At 38.7% G+C, this 27978-nt stretch overlaps 1 protein-coding gene across 8 annotated transcripts in view; it reads right to left on the bottom strand.

Annotated features, from left to right (window-relative positions):
• The window catches only part of GBE1 (1,4-alpha-glucan branching enzyme 1), a 180105-nt gene that overhangs the window by 132732 nt on the left and 19395 nt on the right, over nucleotides 1-27978 (bottom strand). For 3 of the 8 annotated variants that reach the window (XM_075769480.1, XM_075769438.1, XM_075769453.1), the window contains exons 2-4: nucleotides 24847-24953; nucleotides 3946-4040; nucleotides 715-884 (exon numbers count right to left, since the gene is read on the bottom strand). The exons of 1 other annotated variant lie outside the window; for it this stretch is intronic. In XM_075769480.1, the coding sequence (XP_075625595.1) occupies nucleotides 715-884; nucleotides 3946-4040; nucleotides 24847-24882 (301 nt within the window). In that variant the 5' untranslated portion in view covers nucleotides 24883-24953. Of the gene's footprint in view, nucleotides 1-714; nucleotides 885-3945; nucleotides 4041-24846; nucleotides 24954-27978 lie in introns of those variants that run through there. 4 more of the 8 variants (XM_075769469.1, XM_075769460.1, XM_075769488.1 and 1 more) reach the window with 4 other exon arrangements.

Below are 27978 nucleotides of genomic sequence, written 5' to 3'. Positions count from 1 at the left end.
TTCCATTTAAGAACTGGTAGAATATGATTTGAGTATATAGTTAGCTTTCCAAATGAGGAGCAAGTTTATATTTTTGTCTCAAGTTGATTCATTTACTTAAAACATCTCCCCAGTTCTCAGAGTAAGCAATGCAATTCCTCCATGTAATCCTGCTAACATCCTTCCCTCTCTTCCCCTCAAAGCAGACCACCACCTCCTCTTTCCTAAGTAGGTTACTTTGATTTTAGGTTACCATTTTCCAGCAGGACTTTTGTCTACACTCTCATGATTAGTGGGAATTTCAAAGGGCCTTGGCCAACACTGCTGTCACATCAAAGATAAAGCAAATTATTGCACTGTTATTTCTCCTTCTCTGCATACAGTTTTATAGAAGCCTAACTGTATAGCTTTAAGAAGAACCTCAGGTAGTTTAGACACATTCATCCTAAAGTTGTAGTGTGATCAGGCCAGATCCTATAGACAAGTCATTGCCTTATTAGTATTTAAAAAAAATACACACACACACAATACAACAAAAACACCTATGGTTTTTAGGCTATTACAATTTCTATTGCAGAGTAAAAGATTATTAGTTGTTACTTACAAAATACCACTACATCGGCAAGCCATGACACATTTTTTACTATCAGAATTTCACCATTACTACAAAATTGTCTTTAAGTGAAGAGGGTATTGATCTAAAACACAACAGAGAAGTGTTCCTAAAATACTTACTGAAGTCACCTGTGAGAAACACTGCTTCTGCTCCCGGTGCCCACTCTTTGCAATATACTCCACCATCCACAAATTGGTTAACTCCGAAGGTTTTGTAACTTTTTGAAAATTTATCAAGGCCTCCTTCGTTTTCTTCAATGTTCTTCAAGCGATTATAAAACAGAGAATACCTTTCAATGAAAATAGATTAAAAAATTTTAGAAAATTTATTAAGTGCCTTTCTCACATTAACAAGTGTAAGAACATAAAAAAACTGAGCAAGACACTGTCACACTAGGTCTTAAGACTACAATATCAGATTTACAGTTCTCTACAGAAACAGGAAAAAATCAGATACAAACCATACAATTTTTCCATGGTTGTTACACAGTGCAAAGTTGCAATCTTCACGTTTGTCTGTATTTTCTCTGCTTTATGGGAACAGTTTGCACTTTAAATCTAAGACTACAACTCCTGATTGGCAGTCAAGAAATCATAGTATTTCTACACAATAGGAGAACTTCACACGCTGAACAGCCCAGCATTTTTTTCCTTCCATCTTACTAATACCAGACACAGGCCTCCTAGGGAGAATTGTATAGGCTTGCTACATCTTTCAGCCAATTTTAATAGACAATCTCAGGACACCAAAAAACTTGCAGTACAGCATATAGCAAGTATGGAAAAACTAGTCTGGCACTTGCAGAAAGCAGCTCCTTAGGCAACTTCTCTACAGAGACCATCAGCAAGACTTTGCAGTCCCCTGACAGTGCAATGACTTGGAAAGCAAAATTACCACTTCAGGGAAGTAATTATTTGGGCCTACACCCTACCTACTCCAATAGGACATGCAATGGCCTAAACCTCTAATGTAAAAATTCACTAGTAACAGCTTGGATATTGCTACATATTTTGCTATGTTTTCTCCAAGAAGCTCCCACCAATTCAAGAAACACACATCAGGTACACAATATAAATAAGAATGTCAACTTTGACTCTTAAAATGTGAGATATGGGAAGCAGCACAGCTAAAAGCTTCAGTTGAGAATTTTATTAATGCTACCTGTACAGGTTTTTTGTTTCTTTTAAATAAGACACCTCCAATGTAAATTAGAAATGTGTTTATGTTCTCCATAAATGGAAAGGACTCTTCTGAAATGTATAAAAACTACTAAGAATCCCAGCAAGAACAATTTATCTGCCTCATTACCCTTACTGTATTTTGAAAAAGAAAATATAAACAGTAAAGAAGCAAAACAGCACTTTGGGATGGTACCTTGTTGGTTCAAAAAGAAAAAATAAGGTAGCCTGTCTGCAGTGTCAAGACTTAGGACACTGCTCTGATAAGTTTTAAAGTTTTGTTGGCCCTTAATTAGTTCAAAGTAGAGGATTAAAACATCTATTTACTGGTTAAGGTAAAATAACATTACTTATATTCATTTAGACTACTGTGACTACTTTCAAGGTTAATCTCCCAGCAAGATTTTCTTATGAAGACTGATGCTCACCTGTAAAGACAGCAAAATCTGAAAAATGCCTCAGGACACACTATAGCAAATACATTTACAACTTTTTGCCCATCCACCTGCATCATTCCTTTAAAATTTGCTTATGAGTAGAATTCTCAGAAGTGCATTACTAAGTACTACTTCTCTGATAATCAATTTCATTTATAGTGCCTGAGGGAGAATATTTTGTCATATTTCCAAGTATAAGTGTGTTACATATATACACAAACCCAGTTGACTGACTTAAGTTTTAAACAACTGCAATCACAGAAAGATTTATATAAATAAAGTTTAAATACAGAAACACAGAATAAGTCACAAACAACCTCAAAAGTTCAACATACAACATTGAAAAAATGGCAAAATCACTCCATTATTGAAGGGTTCTCCTTGAAAGAAGTATTTGGATTTGTATAAGTTTTTAAAAAAGTTTTAAGCCTTCCTTTAAAATATATCAGTTACATAAGAACACAGTGCTATCCACAAATTCCAATTTCTCAGCTATACGTAAGCTGTTTCAATATTGCTGTCACACGTATAATTTTTAACTAGTTCCACTGCAGCTGAAGCAGGAACCCTTTTGTATATGCTATAGGTAACTGTTGTTCTTCCAACAGAAGCAATGAATTTGACACATTTAAAATACAAAAGGTGTTTTGGAATAGATTACTTAAAATTAACCTTCCCTCCCCCCGAGGAGAGTGTATTTTCACAGCTTTAAGAACACCTTTGGCTGGATGTGGTACTTCCCACATTGAGGAAGAAGAAGTACTAAGCTTCATCTTTAAACGAAAGTCAGTCATATAAATCTTTGAAAGCTGGAGAGGAAGGAGATGATACATTTATTAACAGAGAAGAACAGCAGGTCAGAGGAAGACCGATATCCCTGTGCAGAAAAGAAAAAGGCTATGACAAGCTTCATATAACCTAGAGGCACGCACATGCTGACTGCCTGCTGCTCTTTCTCGATGAGTCCTCCCTAGCAAAGGGGAATCAGACCCATTCATCTCATTCCAAAGAAATAAGCAGCAAACAAATTCAGGCTTTGAGATTGTGTTTATGGGGTGGGGAGGGATGAAAATGGACTTTCAGAAAGCAATTATACAATTTATGTCTGAGAAAAATCACTAAGCTCTGGATTCTTAATACAGAACCACGAAGAATACATCCACTGTTTCAATCTTTGTCTTTCCGTAAATTCAAAGTTCAGGCAAACGAAGAGACCACAACACTTAATACGTGAAACGATCAGGTGTATTACGTAAAAACCCCTAGTTTTTGCTTACTTTGCAACAGTGGTGAACAAGACTACAGGCTCAATAAGAACAATTTCATTTGGAGGATGGGGGTCAAGGAAGGAAGCAGATTAGAACAGTTGCTGATCAGGGATGTAAAAAACATTATTACAATAATAACTTTTTATACAGGACAGATTTTGAAGAAGTAATACAGCATCATGTACATAGAGTACAAATGGTCCTGCAATTTGTACACAAGCATACTGCTTGTGATAGAGCAAGTTAATTCAGGTATTGCTGCTGCATCGTTATTGTATAAAGCATAATTACGGAGAACACTAGTTGTTTCAATAATAGTTTTTAAATTATATCCTAAAAAAGCATTCTAATTTTTTTAAATCATCTCCTGAAATTATCAAATTGTAGTTTGCTCAAAGTTCATTAAAAACCCACTAGCTTCTGAAATGGATCAATTACTTGTGCTGTGAACTATTCTAAAAACTCACGTCAGGAGATTAAACACATCTGGACACAGAACAAAGTTACCTGTCATAGAAGGTCTTGTAAAACAGCAGAAGCATAGTTCTGTATCCTGTTGCAGCTTTAAGGGAAAGGATTCAGTTAAGTGCATGCTCATGATCCAGATTTAAGAAACTTAAGGTTTTGCTTTCACAGAAGTTTTGGCTTTCATTTCCACATTACTGAAGCTTGTTAAGCATCTTTCTCTTTCAAACTGAAACTCCAGGATTACACACAGAAATTGACAGGAAAAAGTTTTTTGTTCAACCAATTCCAAAGTTTTATACTGCTCAGTAATAGCATGCAAATGTTAAAAAGAGGAGAGGTAGACAGTAGGTTGATGAGACATTCTTAACACTGAAAGTTATGTTCAGCTATGCATATATACTCATATGACAGACTCTGGATGCACAGACACATTTCAAAGATGAAAATCTTGTAAAATTTTGGACATGTGAATAGAGTCAACAAGATCATCCAGAGCTACAATTCAGGACAAAAGGCTGATTTCTGCCTTCATACTTTTCAAGTCTTCACAGCTTAATGAGTGGCTGCAAAGTCTTTTAAGATTTTTCTACTTCCCTACATTAAAGTCGACACTGAAGAGGATTACAAGATCAAAACTGTACCCAGGCATGCCTTGAAAAGTACAACCATTACCTTTGGGACAAAAAATTAAATAGACCAACAGCTGGATCCACAGGACTTCAGGTACAGAGGGTCTGGAATAACTGGAGAAAGGTTTACATCAAGTCCCTACAGCCAGGTATGACAAAACACACCTGACAAGTGTGGAAAACAGAGAGGGGATGCTTTTGGTGCATTCCTCACTCCTGGAGTTCTTACGGAAAAGCAAGCTTTTCCACTCAAGTTCCATATCCATTCATCTCACCTCTTAACAGACCAATGGGTTTTAAAACTAAAATAACAAAATCAGGTGTTTTCTTCAGACTTACTGGAAACAAAGACTTCACAGTCTTGGCATTTCCCCAAGCATACATACACACAGCTTGAAACAAGATATTTGGTAACAGAATAGTACTTTTACACCAGCATTTTTTCCCCCTCCTCTACTGCGATTTCACTGTGAAATACTGGTAATTGTAAACATCACTTGAAACAGGGTCACAACAGTCTTTTCCTATTGTTACATTCATAATTTGTAACACAGAATTACTTTAAATCCCACGCTTTATATGCAGCTTTGTTTAAACCATTACAATAGAAGTGTAGGAATTGGCTGGCTTTCTATAGAGAAGCAGGATTAAAACATCAAACATGAATTAGTATAATGGCTATCTAGAAAGCAAATATCTTCCCAATAAAGTAAGCTTCATAGTGAAGCAGTAAAGACAATATTAACTCAGTAACCACTTCAAGGGTTTACATTTCAGGTAAGCACCTATTCGTCATACTTTATCACTAAAACACCCTCAAATATTTTGTCTTACATATATCCAGAGACCTAAAGCTTATACAGTAGAAGTATACAGAGAAAAAGATGGCCTGAAATAGGCAAAGCTATACAGGTCTTATCCAAAGAAATAATGTTCTATTTATTTGGTAACCACGACATACAAAACCCTCCTGATGCTGCAGTTCCTATCACCACTGACTTCATTCAACTATTGATCCCATTAAAAGTCTCAGACATGTTGAAATTAGTAGCTTCAATATGGAGCAATAGAATAAAAAAGTTAAGCCTCCCCTTTCTCCCCAAAGTCGACTGCTGCCTTAGTGAAGTATGACTTTTGGCAGACGATTGAAGTCACCTGATGGCAAGTCAGAACACTGAATTAGGGCTTACGTAAGACCTTCAGTCCTTATTCTTCTAAGCAACCAGAGGTACAAACTCCTTCCTAGCCCTTTTCTAAACTGACAAAAAGGTATTCTAATATTTTAAACTTTTAGATTTAACCAGATAACCTTTAGTTTCTTAGGCATCAACATAATCTAAATAGAAACTAGTATAACCAGAAAGGCCTTAGTAGCATACAAGATACCTTTGTTTAATCAATCTGGTGCTGAATTCCAAGGTGGTAGCAAAGCTTCAGGACATTTTTATGCCCATTCTCATACCTTTATAAAGAAGTTGCAGTTACTGCAGTTTATAGAACAGTCAATCAGCTTATTTTAAGACCTGTGTTGTCAACACTGAAATTAATCATTTTAGTCCCTCTTCTGCTTATGATGCTGATTTTAGAAGCTATTCATCTTTTAGATTCTTTTTGTCCACACCAGCTTTTGTGTTGTAATTTATTTCTACAATATTGGCCCAGTATTAATGCTAATTTATTCAAAACATGAAAGCAAATAGGAGAGACTTTGATAATGGTATCTGATGTCCATATGGAAAGCCCAATTCTGCAGATACCAAAGTGAAAAGGATATGAAAATGCCCAGTAAGGTACCCTCTGTAGCCAAATCCTCCCATTTTCCAATAAATACAAACATTTACAGTAACATCAGTGTTAAATAAAGCTGCAATCCAGAGAAAATGAAACTCTCAGCTACTTAAGTCTATTGCATTTGTTTACATTTCTTCCAATGGGTGTGTGAGAAAGACTAAAAGATCGAAAGCAGAAAGGGAAAAAATGATTTGGTTTTGCCCCTTCCTCCTCATCTTAAACAACAAACCTTAAGAAAAACTGTTTTAGATTTTGACATACCACTTATCCTTTTTATCAGATTAATCCTGAAGCCTTAGGGGAATGTTGCCTCTTATTTTCAACCTTCTACTCCTCCCTGCCACAGAAGCAGCTGTATCAGCGTTACAGTAAAGCAGAGAATAGGGAAGCAAAGAGGCCATCAAATCCTGTCCTTTATCATCACTGACATATCATGAGCAATTCTATTCATAATGTTACTGAGATTTTTGAACTCCATTTTCAAATCTGTCTTGGGTGCCCCCACACTTATTACTACAACTGGAAAACCATGCTTTGCTGAAATCATAGGATCTTCCTAACATCCCCACACAGCAGCTCTGTTTGAGGGCTAACATACCACCATCCTCTGCTCCAAAATCACACTGCTCTGAAATTGTCCTGCAGTTTCAAGGCTCCACTGACTTCTCCACAGGCTTTTAGTTTGGGTTTTTGATTTTTAAAACATTTGTACATCTTGTAAACAAGAATGCAAACCATCATTATCTCTGGAGCAATACTGAGATTGCATGCTGTCTTCAGAGTTGTTGAATGAAGCTCACTGTGACAGTGTGGGAAGACTGGGGCTAGCAGTGGGGAAAAAAGTTGGGCAGTGTGAAACTCATTCACCTACTGATACAGTCAGACCATCAAAACATTCCCTGTTTTGGTACAGATCCACTCTCTTATGATCCCTGTGGACAATCAAAGCAGTCAAAAAAGTAAAAATCCAAATCAGCATAGATGCATTACACTTTCACCAACTTAATACCATTTACAGATTACTTCTCTATAGTATGAGGAACAAACTGTCACAAATTTTACAGGTTTTTTCTGCAATAATTTATTATTCAAATAAAGCCACACTTTGAAATTTGGCAAATAAGGAATCGAATACTGCCAATTTTAGCACTGATCATCTACTGTAGGAACATGAGAAAGAATTAACAGCTGCTTTTGAATTATATACCAAGAAAGGTTCAGGAGCTACAGGTTTTTTTGATATCACCATCAGGCCATTCTTTAGAGAATGATGTCCAAAAAAATCTTGCAATGCTGATGTCAACTACTAGTAATGGTGTGCTGGTTTTGGCTGGGATAGAGTTAGTCTTCTTCATAGTTGCTAGTATGGAGCTATGTTTTGAATTTGTGCTGGAACCAGTGTTGACAACACAGCAATGTTTTTGCTATTGCTGAGCAATGCTTACACAGAGCCAAGGCCTGTTGCTGCACCTCACACCAACCCCACCAGCAGGATGGCTGGGGGAGCACAGAAAGTTGGGAAGCATGTGGTGGTTTAACCTCAGCTGGACACCAGGTGTCCACCAAGCTGCTCTATAACTCTCCTCAGCAAGGCAGGAAGAGGAGAAAATTAAGATGGAAAAAACAACCCCAAACTCACAGATCAAGATAAAGGCAGTTTAATGTAGCAAAAGCCTGCGTGCAGAAGCAAAAAAAAAGCAAAATATTATTCTCTACTTATCAGCAGGCAGTGTCTGGCCACTTCCTGGGAACCAGGGTTTCAGTACACATACTGGTTACTCCGCAAGACAAACACTGTAAAAAAACCCCACAACAAATGCCCCAGCCCCATTCCTCCCCCTATCTCTCAGCTTCTTATTGCTGAGCAGACATCACATGGTATGGAATATCTCTTTGGTCAGTTTGGGTCAGCTGTCACAGCTGTGTCCACTCCCAAGATCTTGCCCACCCTCCACCTACTGCTGCAGGGGGAAGAAATGCTGGAGAGAGACAGCCTTAATGTGGGCCAGCAACACCTTAGTAGCTACCGATACACAGCACTGTGAGGGCTGCCGTGGGGAGAATTAACTCCCTCTCAGCCAGGTCCAATACAGAAATGACACAGCCAGGTCAGGTGACCTCAAGTGATCAAACAGATATTCCATACCATATTGTCACCGAAATTCGGGAATGAAAGAAAAACTCCTTAACACTAATTTAGCATTAAGAAGCAGGCATTTCCTTTATTGCAGCGCTGGGTGTCAGGAGGATAGTTCCTCAAATCAGGCACACCTAATGCTGGTTCTCTTGTCATATTTATACACAAATGTTACAAAGATTACAAAGTGGTACACTCCCCGTTCCAATAATTGGTTCATATTTCTTCGCTTAGTATGCAAACTAGAACGCATGCTCAGTTCTGTTCTCCGCCTCTATCTTTTGAGTAGGTGGTATAATTTGGGTAGGGGGCTTATGGGTCGGTGGTCGTGGGGACCCGGGCCCAAATTACCTTTCCCCTAGTTTCTCAGTATTTCAGTGTTGGTAATTGTTTGCTATACGCCTCAGAAAGATAAGGATGTTGCTGGAGGCAATTAATGTCCTCCCTTTCTGCAAAGTATGTACATAAGGACCTTGAAGTGTCTTGTAGCTCCTCCTTTTTCTCATGATGTGTAGCAGGTGCTCATTCTAAGAATTGTTAGCCTTCTACCTAAAGTAATAATGAATAGTTTCTTATCACATATAATACAAGCAGGCCTTCATTACAGGCCTTTCTTCTTGGCTACATTTTCTTATTATGTATAATATAAGCAGGCCTTCGTTACAGGCCTATCTTTTTGGCTACAATTCCCCCCTTTTGAAACTTTTCAGATCCTTTCAGATTCTTAAAAGTTTCACCTTCACCCTTTTCTATCAAAGCCATATATAAATCAGTAGATATATTAGCAGTACTTCTGGCAAATGTTGTGAGCTGTATCATGTGCTTCATCATTATCCAAAGTTTAATATACAAAGCTGTAGTTAAAACAAAGCCTAATAAGACAAGCAAAAGCAATACAATAACCGGATGCAACATTTTGTTCAATAGTCCAGTAACGTTAGGCGATCATCCAAACAGAGTATCCCACCACTTATGCTCCCCATCTTCCTTCACTCTTTCCAACACCTGATGGATTTTCTCAGTATCGTGGTGGATGGTTATCAATGTTTTCCGTCCATTTTCATGTCTGCAAAATTTTCTGTAGGTCTTGATGATGTAAAAGTTCTCTCACAAGTGTTAAATTCATTTCTATAGGGGTATGTATTGAAGCATTTCATACAGTCAGTACAAATGCTGTGGCACTATGGTTGGTGGGATTGTAGGTGAAATGCACTAACTGCCATCAAGACTGGAATTCTTTTTCAAATTCATTTTGCGTTATCCCAAATGACTTTAGGGACTTCACTAGGTAAGACCCCTTCTTCCCCTTCTCTAATGATTGCTGATGCCACCGACTGGACCCATAGTTGGGCTTGAATACAGCTAAGAGCTAATGAGATATTACTTTGGCCAGTGCCCAGGCCCTCCAGGATTATCTCGTGGTCATTTTCATTAATTTGTTTCTATGGAGGCAATATATCTGGTAACAGCCACTGATTTGCCCCTAAAGCTGAAAGAGAGGATCGAAGAGGATGTTGTAATCCTTGCACGTCCTTAGTGGCAGCAGCTAACTTATTGGCGAGGATTTCAGTATGGACAACTCTACCCTTTTAAGGGAATAAAATGGATTTAATAAGATTTGTTGTTGTCCCACATTTTTAATGACATACGGACCAATGCTAAAAGTAAGTGGAGTCAGTCCAGAGGGTCCAGTTGGCACAGGCCCAGGCTTAGACTAGGGGATCGTGTCATACTAGGTTCGATAACGTTTATCTTAAATTTAATGTTAATGCCAACAATTGATCAAGGACGCCTAAACAGATTATGTGCACAGATTGTACCAAAGTAAAATTGTGCCAACAATCTAAGGTACTAGAAATACATTGGGTCGTAATTTGACCTTCTCCTATACAAGATGTGGCCTTATTTGCCCTCTGATGTGTAGATCCATTTATCATTCTGCATCCTATTTTCATTTCTTTCCCTACCTTCCCCTTAAATATGGGAATTTTCCCACAATGGCCATCCTCCAAGCCCCATTCATTTTCTAAAAACACCTCAGTTCCATGTATTACCACTGTCAGTAAGGTAGCTTTGCCTACATTCCCCATTATACCAGTATGTTGTTTATGGGCTTGAGACCATAGCTCCTGTTGGTTCCCTTGACTGGAGAGCAAAGAAACTGCCAGTAATACCCAGAACAGGACCATACCTGTCCTAACAGAGCAAGACATCTTACATATTTGACATACTTTTTCAAACCCGATTTAATTTTGATTTTTTAGAGGTCCTTCCGTAGTTACTTGCCACTGATCCAGGGGGGGCTTTCTTAACTCGGGTATAGTGGATCCATGGTTCAATTTCTTCAACCTTGATTGCTGTGTAGGTTGTCAAAAGAATCTGGAAGGGGCCTTTCCACTTTTCCTTTAGCGGTTCAGAGTTCCAAGTCTTCATGTAGACGTGGTTGCCAGGCTGGTATGGATGCATGGGGGTATCAAGGGTCAGAGGTTCAGATAAGGTGACGTATCTCTTTAGACCTGCAAGCGTTTTTCCTTTTTATTAGTCCGAGGTTATACCCTAATGTGGAGAAGTGCTAAAGAAAGGGCTTGGGGCCATTTTAATGTTGTTTCCTGACAGATTTTACTTATTTGTCTCTTAAGAGTCTGATACCTTCTTTCAACTTTTCCACTAGATTGCGGTCTCCATGGAGTATGTAAATCCCATGTAATATTCAAGGTTTGACTTAATTGTTGCAAAACCTCAGCCACAAAATGCGGTCCTCTATCTGAGGACATTCCAATTGGTACACCAAACTTAAGTATTATTTCCTTTAATAAGCATTTAACAACCTCCCGTGCTTTGTTGGTGCGACAGGGAAAAGCCTCAGGCCATCCTGAAAAGGTATCCACCAAAACCAAAAGATATCGATAGCCATTTTGCCTGGGTAACTCAGAAAAATCAATTTGCCAGTAATCTCCGGGGGAGTTCCCTCACCTAGTAACCCCTGGGGGTGGCCTCCTTTGGTTAAGAGGGTTGGTTTTTTTTTTTTTTTAAACAGACTGGACACTTCTGTGTAACTGATTTTATAATCTTAGTCATTCGAACACTAAGTACTTGTGATTGGAGGTTGTCAATCAAAGACTCCACTCCCCAATGTGTTTGTTTATGTCTGGCCTCAGCTATTTGTGTCATTAATTGAGGTGGCACAATAACTTGCTCATTGGGGGTTATCAGCCATCTTTCTGAATTTTCTGTTGCTTTTAAATGCAATGCCAATTTATGGTCTACTTCACTGTAAAAAGGCTTAGTCCCTGGTAGCTGTATCCTTCTAGCTGGGATTAGTGCTAGAATACCTTGTTGTGCAACCTCCTTGGCAGTGCAATCTGCCAAATGATTTCCTATATTAACATTGGATTGCCCAAACTGGTGTGCCCAGCAGTGCATTATAGCAATCTCTTCTGGCTCCTGGACAGCTTGGAGAAGTTGTAAAATTTCTTCTTTGTGTGTAATAGAAGATCCTTGTGCTGACAGCAATCCTCTTTCTTTCCAAATGGCTCTGTGAGCGTGCACGACACCAAAGGCATATTTGGAGTCTGTCCATATCTTTTACCTGTTTACCTTTAGCTATTCTCAAGGCCTGACATAGTGCAATCAGTTCCGCTTTCTGCGCCAACGTGTCGATGGGTAACGCCTCGGCCTCCACAACTTCTGTAGTTGTAACAACAGCATATCCAGCCCTTCATTTCCCATCCTGTACAAAACTGCTACCGTCTGTAAACAGCTCCAGATCAGGGTTAGTCAAAGGTTCGTCATGCAGATCTGAGTGACTGGAATAGACTTCTTCAATTGTTTGCAGACAGTTGTGGCTCAAAGATTCCTCACTTTCCTCATTCATGGTTAAAAAACATAGCGGGATTGACAGCAGAGGTGACTTTGAGCTCTACATCATCTTGTTCTAATAGCATCACCTGATATTTAAGCATTCTGCTGGGGGATAACCAATGTCCCCCCTTTTGTTCTAGAACTGTGGTAACCATATGGGGTGCATATACAATTATCTCTTGCCCCATGGTTAATTTCCTGGCTTCCTGTATTAATAGGACGGTGGCCGCTACAGCTCGCAAACATCCCGGCCATCCCTTACTTACAGGGTCCAGTTGCTTAGAGAAGTACCCGACTGGTCTCTTTCAGTCCCCAATCTTCTGGGCCAATACTCCCAAAGCGAGATGTTGCCTTTCATATACAAATAGTTCGAAGGGCTTAGATAAGTCCGGCAGCCCTAGGGCAGGCGCCATCATCAAAGCCTTTTTTAGGCTCTGAAAGGCCTGCCCGCATTCAGGGTTCTAAGGCAGATATTCTCTCTGTGCCTCCTTCAAGATGTCGTAAAGAGGTCTTACCAGCAGTCCATAGTTGGATATCCACAGACGACACCATCCAGCCATTCCCAGGAAGGCCCTCAGATCTCTTGCTGTTTTCGGTTCTGGGATCTGACAAATAGCCTCTTTCCGATCTGTTCCCAATCTCCGCTGGCCCTGTAAAATCTCAAGTCCCACGTAAGTGACCATTGGTTTTGCAATCTGTGCTTTCTTCTTGGACACTTTGTATCCTCCTTATCCTAAGAAGTTTAATAAGCTTATAGTCATTTGTATACACTCCTCCCAGGTTTCTGCTGCTAATAGGATATCATCCACATATTGCAGCATAACTCCTCCAGGATGGTCTCTTCTCCATATTTCTAATTCTTTAGCTAACTGGTTTCCAAAGATTGTTGGACTATTTTTGAATCCTTGAGGCAACACAGTCCAGGTTAGTTGAGTTTTTCGTCCAGTGGTTGGGCTTTTCCATTCAAAGGCAAAAATAGCCTGACTCTGTTTCTCGAGAGGTATACAAAAGAAGGCATCCTTTAAATCTAGGACTGTGAACCACTCATGTTTGTCTTTGAGGGCTGTAAGTAATGTATAGGGGTTTGCCACCACCAGGTGAATGTCCTGCGCAATTTGGTTCACAGCTCGTAAATCTTGCACTAATCTGTATTCCTCACCCCCTGGCTTTTTAACGAGTAAGGTTGGGGTGTTAAATTCTGATTCGCATTATGTGAGCAACTCATATTCTATAAAGTTGAGTATTAACTTTTCTAATCCCTTTTTGGCCTCTGTCTTCAATGGGTATTGTTTTTGTCTTACCGGATTTGTTCCGGGTTTAAGGATAATTCTTAGTGGTTCTGCTCTTCTGGATCTACCTGGAACCTCACTAGCCCGTACCAAAGGTGTCACTGCATTCTCCACCTCCTTGGGAATTCCTTCGTTAGTCTTAGGTTGTTCCTGCAACATAAAAACTCTTGCCTCAATGGCTTTAGATTCAGGGATTAATAGTTGAACTTCTCCATCTTTAAAGGTGATCTGTGCTTCCAATTTACTCAATAGGTCCCGTCCCAAGAGTGGTATAGGACATTCAGGCATATATAAAAATTGGTGAGTTACCCATTGTTTTCCAAGCTTAAAATTTAAAGGATGGAAAAAAGACACACTGTTCCGCTTTCCCTGTGGCACTCACAACATTTACTGCATCATTGCTCAATTTTCCTTGACAAGTGTTTAATACAGAATAAGTTGCCCCAGTATCTACAAGGAAATCTATTTTCTGTTTTCCCAGCTCTACTATAACCAGGGGTTCTGCTGGGGAGGTTTCCCCTGGTCCCCTTCAGGACTTAGTTAAGGGGAACTGACGTGGAAAGGGAGCTGCTTCTTGATTGTATCGTGCCTCCTCCAGAACCTCTGGACTGATAGGCATAGGACCCCTAAAACAGTCCTTAAATTTCTGACAATCCCATTTCCAATGTCCCAGTTCTTTACAATATGCACACTGATGATCTCCTAAGGTATTACTGGTATTTTGTGCTGGAGAGGCCCCGCCTCTCCCCCATAGTATTGCCGTCCTCCCCTGAAGTTACTCTTTGCTGACACTCCCTGCAGCGCAGCTCTCAGGTTACCGTCTCTTTCCCTGTCTCTCCCTGCCTGTCTCCGCTCTCCTTCGTTTTCTCGTTGCTCTTCTCTAACTTCCTTCCCTTTCTCCCTGTTACCAAAAACCATCCATGCAACCTCCAACATCTTTCATTAATTCCAAATCATCCTCCTCATCACGCTCGCACTTCAAACACCGTTGCCCCGTACTACACGCAGAGCAACACCTTCACAGCCTCCTGCTACCTTTTTCTGCTTTTCTAGTGCTGATGCCAGGGGGTCTTGCAGGGTAAACCCACAGTCCTTCAGCCACTCAAGATGATTTCGCAAGGTGAAAAAAAAAACCCAACCAAATCAACATAAGGTACCTCATCCCATTTCTTCTCCCTTCTACAAAACAACACCAATGGTAATATTGTATTATATTACAAATTCTTATTCTTGGGCCATTTTTCCTGATCATCCAATTTATATATCGACCACCAGTGATTATAATACTCAATTAGTTGTCTTTTTATAAGAGGGTCCCCTCCTATTTGTTTCCAACGTTTTAAAATACACCCTAGGGGAGATTTCTTTAATATTCCCCCATCCACCGAAGGTTTGTTACCCATTGTAACGCAAATACCACAAAATCCACAGAACAAAAATTGACAAATGACAAAAGTAACACAAAACAATACCACAAAAAAAACACAAAACAAAAATTGACAAATGACAAAGGTGACAAAAGGAACACAAAACAATTAAAACACAAATTCTTGATTGATCAATACCTCTCAAAAGTTCTTTTCAAAATTCTTAAATCACAGTACAATAGCCCCTCGCGTAGCTCACGCCACGGCTTACTTGAAGGCTAAGGGGGCCTCTAACCCAAAATCTTAAATCACAGTACAATAGCCCCTCGCGTAGCTCATGCCACGGCTTACTTGAAGGCTAAGGGGGCCTCTAACCCAAAATCTTAAATTTCATTTAAAAAGTAAGAGAAATGCCTTTTACCTGTCCCAGGGAACGTGCTCAGAACTCTTCGGTCCGGGGGATCGAAGGGTCTCCCCGAGAATCCCTCGGTGCCGGCTGGAGGTCCTATGATCCCACGGATCCGTCGAGATTCAAAAGCCTTGTCCCATCTGGGTCGCCAAAACTGTCACCGAAATTTGGGAATGAAAGAAAAACTCCTTAACACTAATTTAGCATTAAGAAGCAGGCATTTCCTTTATTGCAGCGCTGGGTGTCAGGAGGATAGTTCCTCAAATCAGGCACCCCTAATGCTGGTTCTCTTGTCATATTTATACACAAATGTTACAAAGATTACAAAGTGGTACACTCCCCGTTCCAATAATTGGTTCATATTTCTTCGCTTAGTATGCAAACTAGAACGCATGCTCAGTTCTGTTCTCCGCCTCTATCTTTTGAGTAGGTGGTATAATTTGGGTAGGGGGCTTATGGGTCGGTGGTCGTGGGGACCCGGGCCCAAATTACCTTTCCCCTAGTTTCTCAGTATTTCAGTGTTGGTAATTGTTTGCTATACGCCTCAGAAAGATAAGGATGTTGCTGGAGGCAATTAATGTCCTCCCTTTCTGCAAAGTATGTACATAAGGACCTTGAAGTGTCTTGTAGCTCCTCCTTTTTCTCATGATGTGTAGCAGGTGCTCATTCTAAGAATTGTTAGCCTTCTACCTAAAGTAATAATGAATAGTTTCTTATCACATATAATACAAGCAGGCCTTCATTACAGGCCTTTCTTCTTGGCTACATTTTCTTATTATGTATAATATAAGCAGGCCTTCGTTACAGGCCTATCTTTTTGGCTACAATATGACATCATACTCAGCATATAAACTAGAGGGAAGAAGGATGAAGGAGTAAGCAGAAAGACTTTTGGGGTTATGGTGTTTGTCTTCCCAAGTCACTGTTACACGTCTGATGGAGCCCTGCGTTCCTGGGGATGGCTGAACCCCTCCTGCCCATGGGAAGTGGGGAATGAATTCCTTGTTCTGCTTTGCTTGCATGCATGGCTTCTGCTTTCCCTATTAAACTGTCTTTATCTCAACCCACAAGTTTTCTTACTGTCACTCTTCCAATTCTCTCCCCCATCCCATCAGGGGGTGTGAGCAGCTGGGTGGTGCTTAGTTGCCAGCTGGGGTTAAACCACACCAGATGGGTATCATCTAAGCACCTATGTTGAACATGTAAACAGTAACTGCTTCTGTAAAACAACTTGATAGCTATGGAAGAATAGGAACTCTGAATCTGAAGATGTGATATTAACACTTAGGTCAAGGTTCTGTACTTAAGCAACTCTTATCGCTATGCATCCAGTCAAAAATGTTCATCTGCAGTAGTAAAATTCACTGAGAAAACTCTTATAAAAACAGGTTCCCCTGTAGTCCACTACAACCCTCAGGGTAACTAGTCAAATATGACAAACATGCTGTGGCATCTCATAGAGCCTGCCTGTAAAATAGTCCTTCCTGCCTCCCATACACCTATACAGAGCTACATGGTCCAGGCTCACTAGCTCTTTGATCTCTGCACTGCAGTCCACTGGATTTCACGAAGCACAGCTGTAAGGTCTCTGATAAGAACTGTGCTGTACTCTCATGGGTTTTCCTGGAAAGCTAGAGTAGAATTAATGTCTTTCAAGGTAGTCAAAGGAGGAGCACATGGGAATATGAAACTAGACAATCTTGAAACAATAACCATTAATAATGCCCATTTCTACTCCTGCTGTGACCCCTACTGCTTCACAGAAGAAAAAAAGGAAATGGAAATACAAAAATAGAAGTTGAAAATGTAGGTGTACCACCTCTGAATATTTCAAAATAAAGAGCATGGGGCCATTCACAAATTACTTTTTCTAATATTGCTGCTATCACTTTGAAGATGCAGTTACAAACACTCTCATCAACACCAGAACCAGTGCAGAGTCCCTGCTCACATTTAGCGAGTCTGATTCTCATTTTCTTTTACTCTGTAGTTAGTTATTTCTTCAAAATGTCTTCATTCAGGTGCTTATAAGGGGATGGATTGAAGGAAGACAGGAGTAGGATGGATCAAGTTCTTCCTAAAGTAAATTTCTGCAGTCCAACAAATCAAATGCATCAGACCATGCTGAACTAGAATTATGCAGCAGAAGCAGATTCCTGTTTGCAGTTGCTTCTTCAACTTCATTTATCACTAGTGGAAGTGTATCAAAATAGAAGCCTTGATTTTATTACATTCTTTTCTCCACCTCCTTTTACTCACTTTTTGAGTAGTCAGAGTATTACACAAAGTAATCACATTAAGGAAAACAGTAAGTAAAGGCACAATAAATCTCAGGTAGGTACAACTTTCAGAACAGCAGATTCACTGTATTTTAACTTATATCAACTTTATAGTTTTAGATGATGGACAGGAGTTTTCTATGCAGAAAGTAAAAGTCACATTCAGGTAATTTTAATATACATTTAAATAGATTAAGCAACACATGAACACATGTAACCTTTGAAGTGTTAGAATAATCCTGAGAGATATGCTCTGGAAGTACAGGATACCAGGGGCTGATGTTTGCAGAGATGTAGAGAGATGATCATTTCAATTTGCTTTTCTACAGGATAAAAGTAAAGGTGTTAAATGTTTCTGAAATCATGACCTTAAGCCTGTGCATGGTTAAATCTGAATTTCCCAGAGGTTTTAAATGCTCTATTAAAATAATTCATTACACAAGTACTTTGCGTCTCAGAGAATTTAACACACATTTGCAACTGAAAACTAAAGATACTGCAGGTTGCTCAACTATATTATTTTCATTTATAACAAAATTAACTATTATCCAAATAGTTTAGGGATACAGGTTCCAATAAGGAACTTGCACAGTTAAACCATTTCTGCTACAATTCCTACCAAAGAAGTGCTTTACTACTAGTTACTAAGAAGACCACCCAGCAGAGAACTCATAAGAGTGAGCAAGTAAGGCAAAAATTTCAAAAGCAACTTTTCCATTTTTCTCCACTCTGCAGATAATGAATGCCAACATGCAACTTTTCATTTCTTCATTTCCAACAGAAAGGACAGCTCTGCTCTGTGCTTTTCTGGTCTCCCCAGGAGTTTTCTTTAAAATTTACCCAAATGATGGGAGGGAGGGTAAGAAATTCAGCAGCATCTCTTACTGCTGAATCCAATGAACATAGAAGCTTTTTCATTAGCTACATCCAAAAAGCTCGTTCAAGTAAATGCATTAATTTGAGCGTCCTTATGACTTTTCTCCAACTAGAATAGGTCTGTAATATTGGAAGCTACACTGGAAATGGAAGCAGCGGTATAAAAAAAAGAAATGCAATAGCACCCACAACACCTTACTTCAACAGTTAAGTTACAATTTGTGGGCACTTTCCCTGGTGAGCAAACAGATGTAAACTCTGAACTCTTTGGATGTTCTGTGATTTCAGTATGGAGAAGTAATGCAGCTTTTCATCTCAAACTAAATGCAGGATCTTAAAAATTAAAAAATATTTGCTTGGGGATAATTAATGACTAATCACTTGCTCTGTTGAAAGGTATTCACACAGGACAAGCGAGTGATTCAGCATCAACTTTTTTCAAAATAAAGCAGTGACATGCAAGTCAAGCCCTAACAACAACATACAGTCTAGTATGTAGGAGCACAACAAAACAAAAACCAGCAGAAAACAAAGGGAAACTGCAGAGTTTTTCTTGATATCCTACCAGCAGTTACTATTTCTAACAGAGATATAAAGACCTATAAGCTATGAAGTCTAATAAAGATAAATACATTTCAGTAGTATTTTAGCAAGAAGATTATTTGCTAACTGAAGTTTGGCACTGTGCTTTCTGCACAATACAGGGGACTAGAAGCAAGCCTCCTCCCTGCTTTAAACATTAGGATAACTTAGTGGCTTCACCAGTAATCGACAGCTATAATTTTTTTCTGCCATCAGCTCCATAACAAACACACGGTGCTCAATTTGGAACCAAATGCTGGAGTGATTACAAGATGTATCAAATGCAAACTTAATACAATAATTTAGTAATAATTGCTCCACTGACTCATCTAAACCAATCCCACTTCTAAGAATGCCCTTCCCCACAATATTTGGAGGCTCTCTTACCTGCATCCACATATGTTTGTTCATCTATCATCCCCTTCAGTTTATTAGAAACACACGGATGCACCTCACAGGATAAGTGTAACAAATTACTAGTGTTTAGAAGGAGCAAGAGGCAATTTTTTTCCACCAGAAGCCTAGCAAACTACTTAAAGACATCAATTCAAGCAAGTGAGGAGAAACAGAAGTGTATATGTAAGTATTAACACTTGCTACAAGAAAGCCATTTTGTCTTTACCCTCTTTTGAGATGAGATATATAGCTTTAACTAAAAGACACAACCCTAAAAAAGCTTCCCCCAAAAACCCCTTATGAAACTAAGCTGTGTTACAGCTTCCCAGAACAGCACAGCTATGTATATTCTGTATCTGCCAAAGCACTCCAGAGAGCTTCCCTGTTTAAAGACAGCAGTTACAAAATAATGTGAGTTCTATATGTTTTTACTTTGTATATAAGGCAACAAATTTACCAGTAGTATACTTTGTTTTACCTATCTGGACATTTATCAGGTAAATGCTTTAGGCATGAGATTTCTTCATTTAATAGTCATTGTCTCACTATCCCTCTACTAAGTAGTCTTAATTATGCACAAATTGTACACTAAAAAACCTCTTTAACTACAATAATTTGCTTCTGTTGTGATGATATCCAAAGCAATTTGGAGTTATTTTTGAATTAACATAACTACAGAGAAACTTCATCATATTTGGGCAGAAAGCTACAGAAGAGACTTTTTTTTCTAGAAATAAGTAGACTAAGACTGTGTTAGCTCATGTTTCATATTACACAAGAGAAAATAAACCGAAAGGTCAGTTGAACAGTTACAGCATTGCCCTTTTCCAAGGTAATCAGCAGAGCATGTAGCAAAGACATGAACACAAGCGTGACTGGAAAGACAGTAGCTGATAAAGAGGCTTTTGGTGCCAAAAGCATGTGGGACAAAAATACCACACTTTCAATGCCCATCGAGGAGTGTGGCATACTGCAGGCCTTACTTCAATAACTCTGATTTATTACTTTAATTTGAAATTATGTTCTTGTTAAACATTCAGGTTTTCATATTGCCAAAACACACCAGAATGTGTAATACTGAACATTAATCACATTCCCAGGTAAGCTACAGGAACCATACCGTTATTAATTTGTTTGTAATAGGGACACAATACAGTAAAAAAAATAATTTATCTGGTTTACTAATGCATTTTTCCTTTAAGTACACAAATTCTTCTTGTTATTCAGTACTGTTTAACTGGAAACTGTAGGGTAGATTTCCCACCCTCCAATATTAAAAAGAAGGTTTTTTTTCCTGTTTGTAGAATGTATTTATTAATGGCCCTTCCAAAACAGTTTCTGCTCATCATATTAACTTATGCTTAAAGCCACCTTCATCCAGAAACAACTCACTCAAATCATTTATCAGAATTATTTTTAATGAAGCCTTAAATAACAGCATATCAATTCCCATTTATTTCCACTGCCAACTATTTCTAACAGACTATCTTTGTATTAATAGATATCAAGGTCTACCAGGGGAAAGAGTCAGTGATTCCCACAGCACTACCTCAAAGTTGGAATCAAAACAAACTAAAAGCAGTAGCTACACAAGAGGCTTCAGGGTAAAAACACCACAGAATATTTTTACATGAATTTATAACATGACTTGGTGGGCAACTGTTATTACCTCTTGAACATATTCAGTAACCTCAAAGTGTCAGTCAGCACCATTTCAAAAGAAATTTGTGTTGTGAGAACCAGCCCACACACCTCCTGTGGGTTGTAAAAGCTCTGTACAGGGATAAGACAATCTGGACTTCAGTAACTTTTTAATTTAATTTTAGGTTTTTTTAAATAAAGCAATTTTGAATGTTGTGAGTGGTTGTTTTTTATTAGCTTGCCACAGCAGTAAACATAAGCAGCCATGTTTCTTTTCAAATTTGAATTTCAAGTCTGCTGCATCAGTTTGACTTCCATATTCTTAGTAATGCTGCAAGTAACATTAACTGGCATAAATGAAGCTCAACACAATGCTAAGAAAGACTTATCTTTCTAAATAAACACCCAATGAGTTAAGAATCAAAAGTTTTATTTGTCTACTAAACAGGAAAAAGCTTTTAAGTCAGAAGTCACTTCTGATTATTTCAGGTAACACCAGATATTTCTCACTACCTCTTTAGAGGGCACATTATGTAGTAAGAATTGCTATTTGAATTTCCTAACAGGAAACTGAGCAGCTGTTCTAGCTACAACTTCATTGTTAGTTTGGGTAAGTCTTATTTCATCTCCTTTTAAAATATGTTCCACATATTAAAAACAAAGTCTTGACTGAATGGATCAGATCAATGGCTTGTATATTCAAGCCGTTTACTATTTGAAAGTTAAGTTGGAAAGTTAAATAAAAATCTTCTCATCCCTAATAACCAAACAAAAATCCCCCTCACTACAGGGCTGTTTCCTTGTCAAACTTTAAATAGATTTAAATGGATAGCCATCTTAAGAGGCTGTCAAGCCCATTAGCTGTACAGAGCTGTTCATTTAGACCACCCATTCTATTCACCAAGCACACCTGGTCTGCTAGCTGGGTTGCCTGTAACACTGATTAAGAAAAGTAGCCCTTTTAGAAGATAGTTTTAAAGAAAAAAACATTACCTCCAGTGTCTGGAAAATAAGATCCGGAGGGATTTGGAGGTGGGGGTAGGAACACCACTGAGCTACTTTACCTTCTGCATTATTGCACCAGCTTCAGGCACGTTAGCAGAAGCACCACATTGGCTTCATAGCACAAGCTTGTCTAAATTTAATTCTTAACTGCTTTTGCTGCAGACAGGACCAATGAGGAAAGTCAAGCACTCAAACATTTATATAGTCCACAATGCAAAGTGTTTATAATTTAGTATCAACATACTAGAAGTATAATTACAACTTGTCTCCTTAAGAAATGTCTGTAACTAGTCCCAAGCAATCAAGCCTATTCCCACAGATGATGAGCAAGCACAAAGCATGTATTGTTGTTGACTGCTGCTGTGAATAGTTGTATACAACAGCTTACTTCATTTATGGCCAAGCATTTTCAAGGTGCAGTCTAAAAGCTGCTCTTTTTCCAGACTTCAAAAAGAATGAGTACAAAGATCAGAAATACTAGTCATTAACTAATTTGCACCATCATCTAAAAAAAGAGAAGTATAAACATCAAATTCTCAAAGTTATTATACTGAATATTCAAGCCTCTTTAGAAAAGAGTTCAGATTTTACACAGTCCGCCTACTCTTCTGAAACATTAAGCTCCTTGACACTACCTTTAATCTGAGTAAAACTACAAAAATTTGTTAAGCATTTCATTGCAGAAAGAGCACTACTCAGCAGTTGTTGGATTCACCCCAACTACATACTATTTTTTCACATGATTTAAGCTCATAAGCACATGTGACATAGCTTCCAATTCCAATACAAAACCTTCTGACAGGATTGTGGATGTATTTGATGTTTGCAGGGACAGCCTGATAATCATAGTCACCATTACTTTGCAGCCTGCAAGCACGTTAGTCTCTTGTCTAAAATGCAACTTGCCTGTCACGACATTAAAAAGCTTATGAATCAAGTTTTGAATTGATATGACTAAAGGAAATTGTAAACAAGAGAGAGGAGATTAATAATTAATACTGTATTACTATGCAAGACTCATGTCACCTACTATAAATAACTCAAGACTTAACAAGACAATGAAGTTTATATTGGAATTTTAAGTATCTGAAGTGATGAGGTAACTTGGGACACAGAAAGCCACTTGCGACCATTCAGAGGGTGGGGGAGAAAGAAGAAGGAAAAAACCACAAACTTAGCCTGGTATTGCCAGGGTTAGTCATCCTGATATGCTGCACACCCAAATGCAACCATAGTCCTACTCTTAGAAAGGACTACTATCAAAGCTTCAGAGATCATGGAATATTAACTTTTGTCTAGTACTAGGAGTTAAGAAATACAAGATGAACAAGCTGTCTACTGGGTGGAGAAAACCTCTCCGTTTTTACAATTTCAGATTCATCTTGTCTGCCTAAGTCTCTAGTAGTTGTTTTAGAAGATGCATATAAGTTAGAGAAGACTTTCATATCAAATTTTGACATAAGCTTTATTTACACAGAACCTTTTGCATAGAAATATTACTAAGTTTTCACTTACTTCAGATGCATAAACTTAAACAGCAAAAAGGCTGAGCAATATAGTAATGCTCAGCTAGATAGGATTTCCCTTTTCAGTAGTTTTTCACCCCCACTATGACATTCCTATGACCATTTAGTATGTTTTTTTCCTCTTATACAGGAATTTAGACAACTTACTAAGTTGCTGACACTTTAAAGTACAAAATAGAAAAAGCAGTGCACTACACTTGACTAAAAAATACAAATATGTATATGATTATCTACAAAACTGGGTGTTTACATTAGGTGTATACACACAAAACATTCCTTCATTCTCCCTTCTCTCAGCTGAAACACATACAACAGAACATAAAATTCATATCTTATTGGAACTAAGCCTAGAAAAACACTATTAGCTCCAATTCTCAGCCTGGAGAGCTGCCAAAGTAAAACCTACAAACTGAAGCCAAACAGGACAACAGGTTAGTCCCAGAGTTTCAGTCAGCATAGCCTCCTTATTTGAGGTCAACTTGATGCACACCAGCACAAGGGAATAATGAAGGAAGAAAGCTATGAGCCACCAACTTTAGTTATTCAGTTTGTCAGGAAATTAGCTTCTTCATTTATGACCTATGCATCAAGAATAAAGCTGGTAAAGACTTCTGAGGCATCATGGAAGAAAAATATTGTTAGGTAAACAAAGAATTAATGTGTGTATTTTTTCATCACAATGTATTCGTTACATCAGAGTAGCTTGAGTACTTGTTATTCCATAAATACATAATTTGTAAACCATATATAACCCACCAAAAATTCCATACTTAAGTCTTTTCTGCTCTTTGAGAGCCTGAATTCATGTTCAGCTTCTACAAGGCTACACATACATTAGCATCTATAGCTGTAATCTTCTATTCTTTCCCTCCCAATACACGTAGTTTGAGCACTGCCACTTAAGTCTTTCAATTATCACCTGAATTGGTATAAAATGAAAGATTCTAGTGTAAAATATACACAAAAGTTGACAGAGGTGATGCCAACTAAATAGAAGTAGAAAGTTTCCCTTAGGATCAGGGCCCCAGAAAGGGTGCAGAATCCCCTTCCCTGTAGGTTTGAGGCCCAAGAGAACAAAAACTTGAACAATCCAGTCCCTATTCAGCACTGACCTGATTCTGAGCAGGAGGCTGGGATGCAGACAGCATTCAGGGGTCCCCTCAAACCAGAATTGTTCTGTGAATATTTAGTACTTTACACTTACTGAAGCTAGCCAGTTCTGCTTAAGAAAAACAAAGAACACATCAAGATATAAAACACCAACAATGCAGACAATGATAGAAATACTACAAGCACTGCAAATGCCAAAGTATTCTAATATATCTTAGATTACTGGCAATCACATACACCTCCCCTAAGCTTGCATTAATTTTCTTTGTACATGTATCTATGCACACAGATAAAACAAATTCCACAGTGCTAAAACAAAAATGTACAAAACAGTCCAGTTGCTACCTTTGCTATTGTTGTTAGTCAATTTTTCCTCAAATATCTTACTAGCATATAAGTTTCTGCCATGTAATTTAAAATCAATTAAAGTAGTTACAAGTGTAAGGAGAACTTTTATATCAATATTACCTGTAAAATGTTACAATTATGGTAACCACATATTCACAAGGAATTGATATACTTATGAAGTTATTTCTATTTTAATTCCTTACATACAAGTTATATAATTGCATAGTACACACTATACATAGATGTTTGTGTATACACATTGTTTCAAAGCATTCTGGAAATGTAAACCAATTTCATATTTGTGCTGAAAACCCTGGAATTTCTGTCAAGAGTATAAAGCACTGAGGGATTATGGATGCAAGATTGTATTCATACTGGATGTTATCCAATATTAAAGATTTTTTTCTTTTAACCAAATATTTTTCTTTTTCTTTTAACCAAATATTACTGCTGCAATTTTTGAGTCTTTCTTCCTAGATAACCGATTTGAACAAGAGACCAACCATAGTCTTGAGTGTTCTGCAACAGAGAGGGCCAACCTTTGGGAAAGGTAATGGTGCTATGTTTTCTTCATGACTGAAGCACAGAACTGCTGTTCAACAGTGTTTAATCTCTACAGGAAAGAGATCTCCTTTTCTATCTCACCAATGCTAGCAGGAACATGAAGCCACCACATGATACCTTATGTACTTTCCTGCTACTGACTGGCAATTCTCCTGTAACTGCTACCGCCAGCCTCTCATTTATGCCAGTAATGAGATTCTTGAGGTAAAATTGTGCCAATATTCAAGTTTTATAAAACCTAGGTCCTTTACCCTACATTTCAGTCAGCTTTTGGTAACTTTAAATCAAGTGCATCAGCCCTAATTCTACTAGGCTGAACTTAAAAATCCTGAATAAATCAATGCGGGGCAGGGGGGAGTCCTTTGCAAAGGACACTGGTCTCCGGGATATAAAAGAAATTAATCCTAAATTTTCAAGACAGCCATAACGTTCTTTGTGGCTTTTGAAAAGCTACCCGTTACTACTTGGGGCAGTGCTGTTTAACATGTCTGTCTGTCTTTGCAAACCTCTATTAAGTCAAATCAGCATACCTCTACATCACCAGGGAGGGAACCAGTCTGCCTCACTGCAGTGTCATGGCTGGTTTAATGTCCACACATTAGTCTCTTACAAAATGTGCTTTAAGCGTGTATCTCCCTCATTTTAAGATCTCTTGAAGGAAGCCTGGATTCTTCCTTATAATAATCTTAATTATTCTCACACTTCTCTGTACTGAGCATTTTGTGCCTTTAGGAACATGCACGCTAAATGAACTATTCTATTTCTTTTAAAAGCTAAGCCACAGACCATCAGTGGGTGTACCATTTGACAAAGTTTAGATACCTTTGTTCAGAAAGCCCCGGTGTGGCATCCTAATGAATTACATTACACAACACTTGCATTTGGTCATGACAAAGTTTTCAGCAACAGACCAGAGAGACAAGAGACTCTTGTGGAAAGGCCCTTCTCACCACCAGTCCTTTAGTACAGGTCAGACGTGTAGACGCAGGCCAGAACCACGGCCTCTTTCCCAAACCCAAAGTTTCACACAGCTGGTGCAGTTAAGTTTCATGTCTCACATGGAATCACAGGAGCAAGAGAAGCTCATTCAAGGTTACCAGCACATGCCTCACAGGTGCTGTATCATGTAAGTGTGAGAAGAACAATAAGCAAGTCTCAGGTCTAAACTGAACATACATTCAACATACATTCTCTCAAGTCATCAACCAGATGACTTGAGCGAAACTTAAGATTATCAATCATTCCTAATTAATATAAACTTTCAGATTGCTTACTGAGAAAAATCCATGCTAAAAACAAAATTTTGAAGGCACATCAGTATGTCATGGACAACACGAACAAAAACTGATCTGGACAACAGTGAAGAGCTCAAACTGCTAATTCTTCCCTCTTTTGTAGAGTTGTGAGAACTGCACTGCACTTACACAACACTTGAATTTTGGGGGACTCGCATTTATACCCCAATGCGGCTAACATGGATTTCAGCTTCCATACATTGTAGGACACTGCTCTATTAAGACCCTTGACCAGCATTCAGGACCTAGTCAGCAGAGCTGGCTTCCTCACCAGCCTTCCCACGGGGCTCCTTTGCAGTGCAGTCTCCTGGCACTTCCCAGCTCCAGGGCAAGCGATAGCAGGGGCCTGTAGCCAGGACCTGACCTGCTCTTTGCCCACAGCCTTCCCTTTTGGCAAGACCTTCCCCCTCCCAGCCTTTTAGCTCCCCAAGCAACAGGGCTACTTTTCCCCCATATAGTTCTCAAAACAAGCACAAGTGTCCATGATACAATTTTACGCACCTAACATTTCAAATAGCTCACACATAGCCAAGATACAGACGAAAAAAAAAAGGTCATGAAAACTAAATGAAATCCATTCTGCTAAAATTTTAAGGTAGCATGAAGAAAAAAAAGCTGTTCTTTAACTCATTATTTACATATTAAGTTATCAGGCAAACAGGTAAGCTGTTTCAAAATAAGTATCTTGGCAGAGACAGATGCCTATAACACGAGTGGCAGTGAACATGACATTTGGTAACTTCTTCCTAAAACAAACAGCATTTAAGGCCTACATTTTAAAACTGAGTCTTGCCCCATTGCTGGTCAACTAGCTCTTTCTAGATTAAAATTTCAGCATCACACACCCTCCATATTTGCTTTAAGAATAAATTCTGAGTAGCAACTAGTTGTCAGTGTTTTTTGAGGGTTGGCTTTTTTTCGGGGGGA

This window comes from Balearica regulorum, chromosome 1 (genome assembly GCF_011004875.1).
Source record: "Balearica regulorum gibbericeps isolate bBalReg1 chromosome 1, bBalReg1.pri, whole genome shotgun sequence".
NCBI classification, from domain to species: Eukaryota; Metazoa; Chordata; class Aves; order Gruiformes; family Gruidae; genus Balearica; species Balearica regulorum.
The sequence above is the reverse complement of the archived record's forward strand: the minus strand, read 5'-3'. Positions and strand labels throughout refer to the sequence as shown.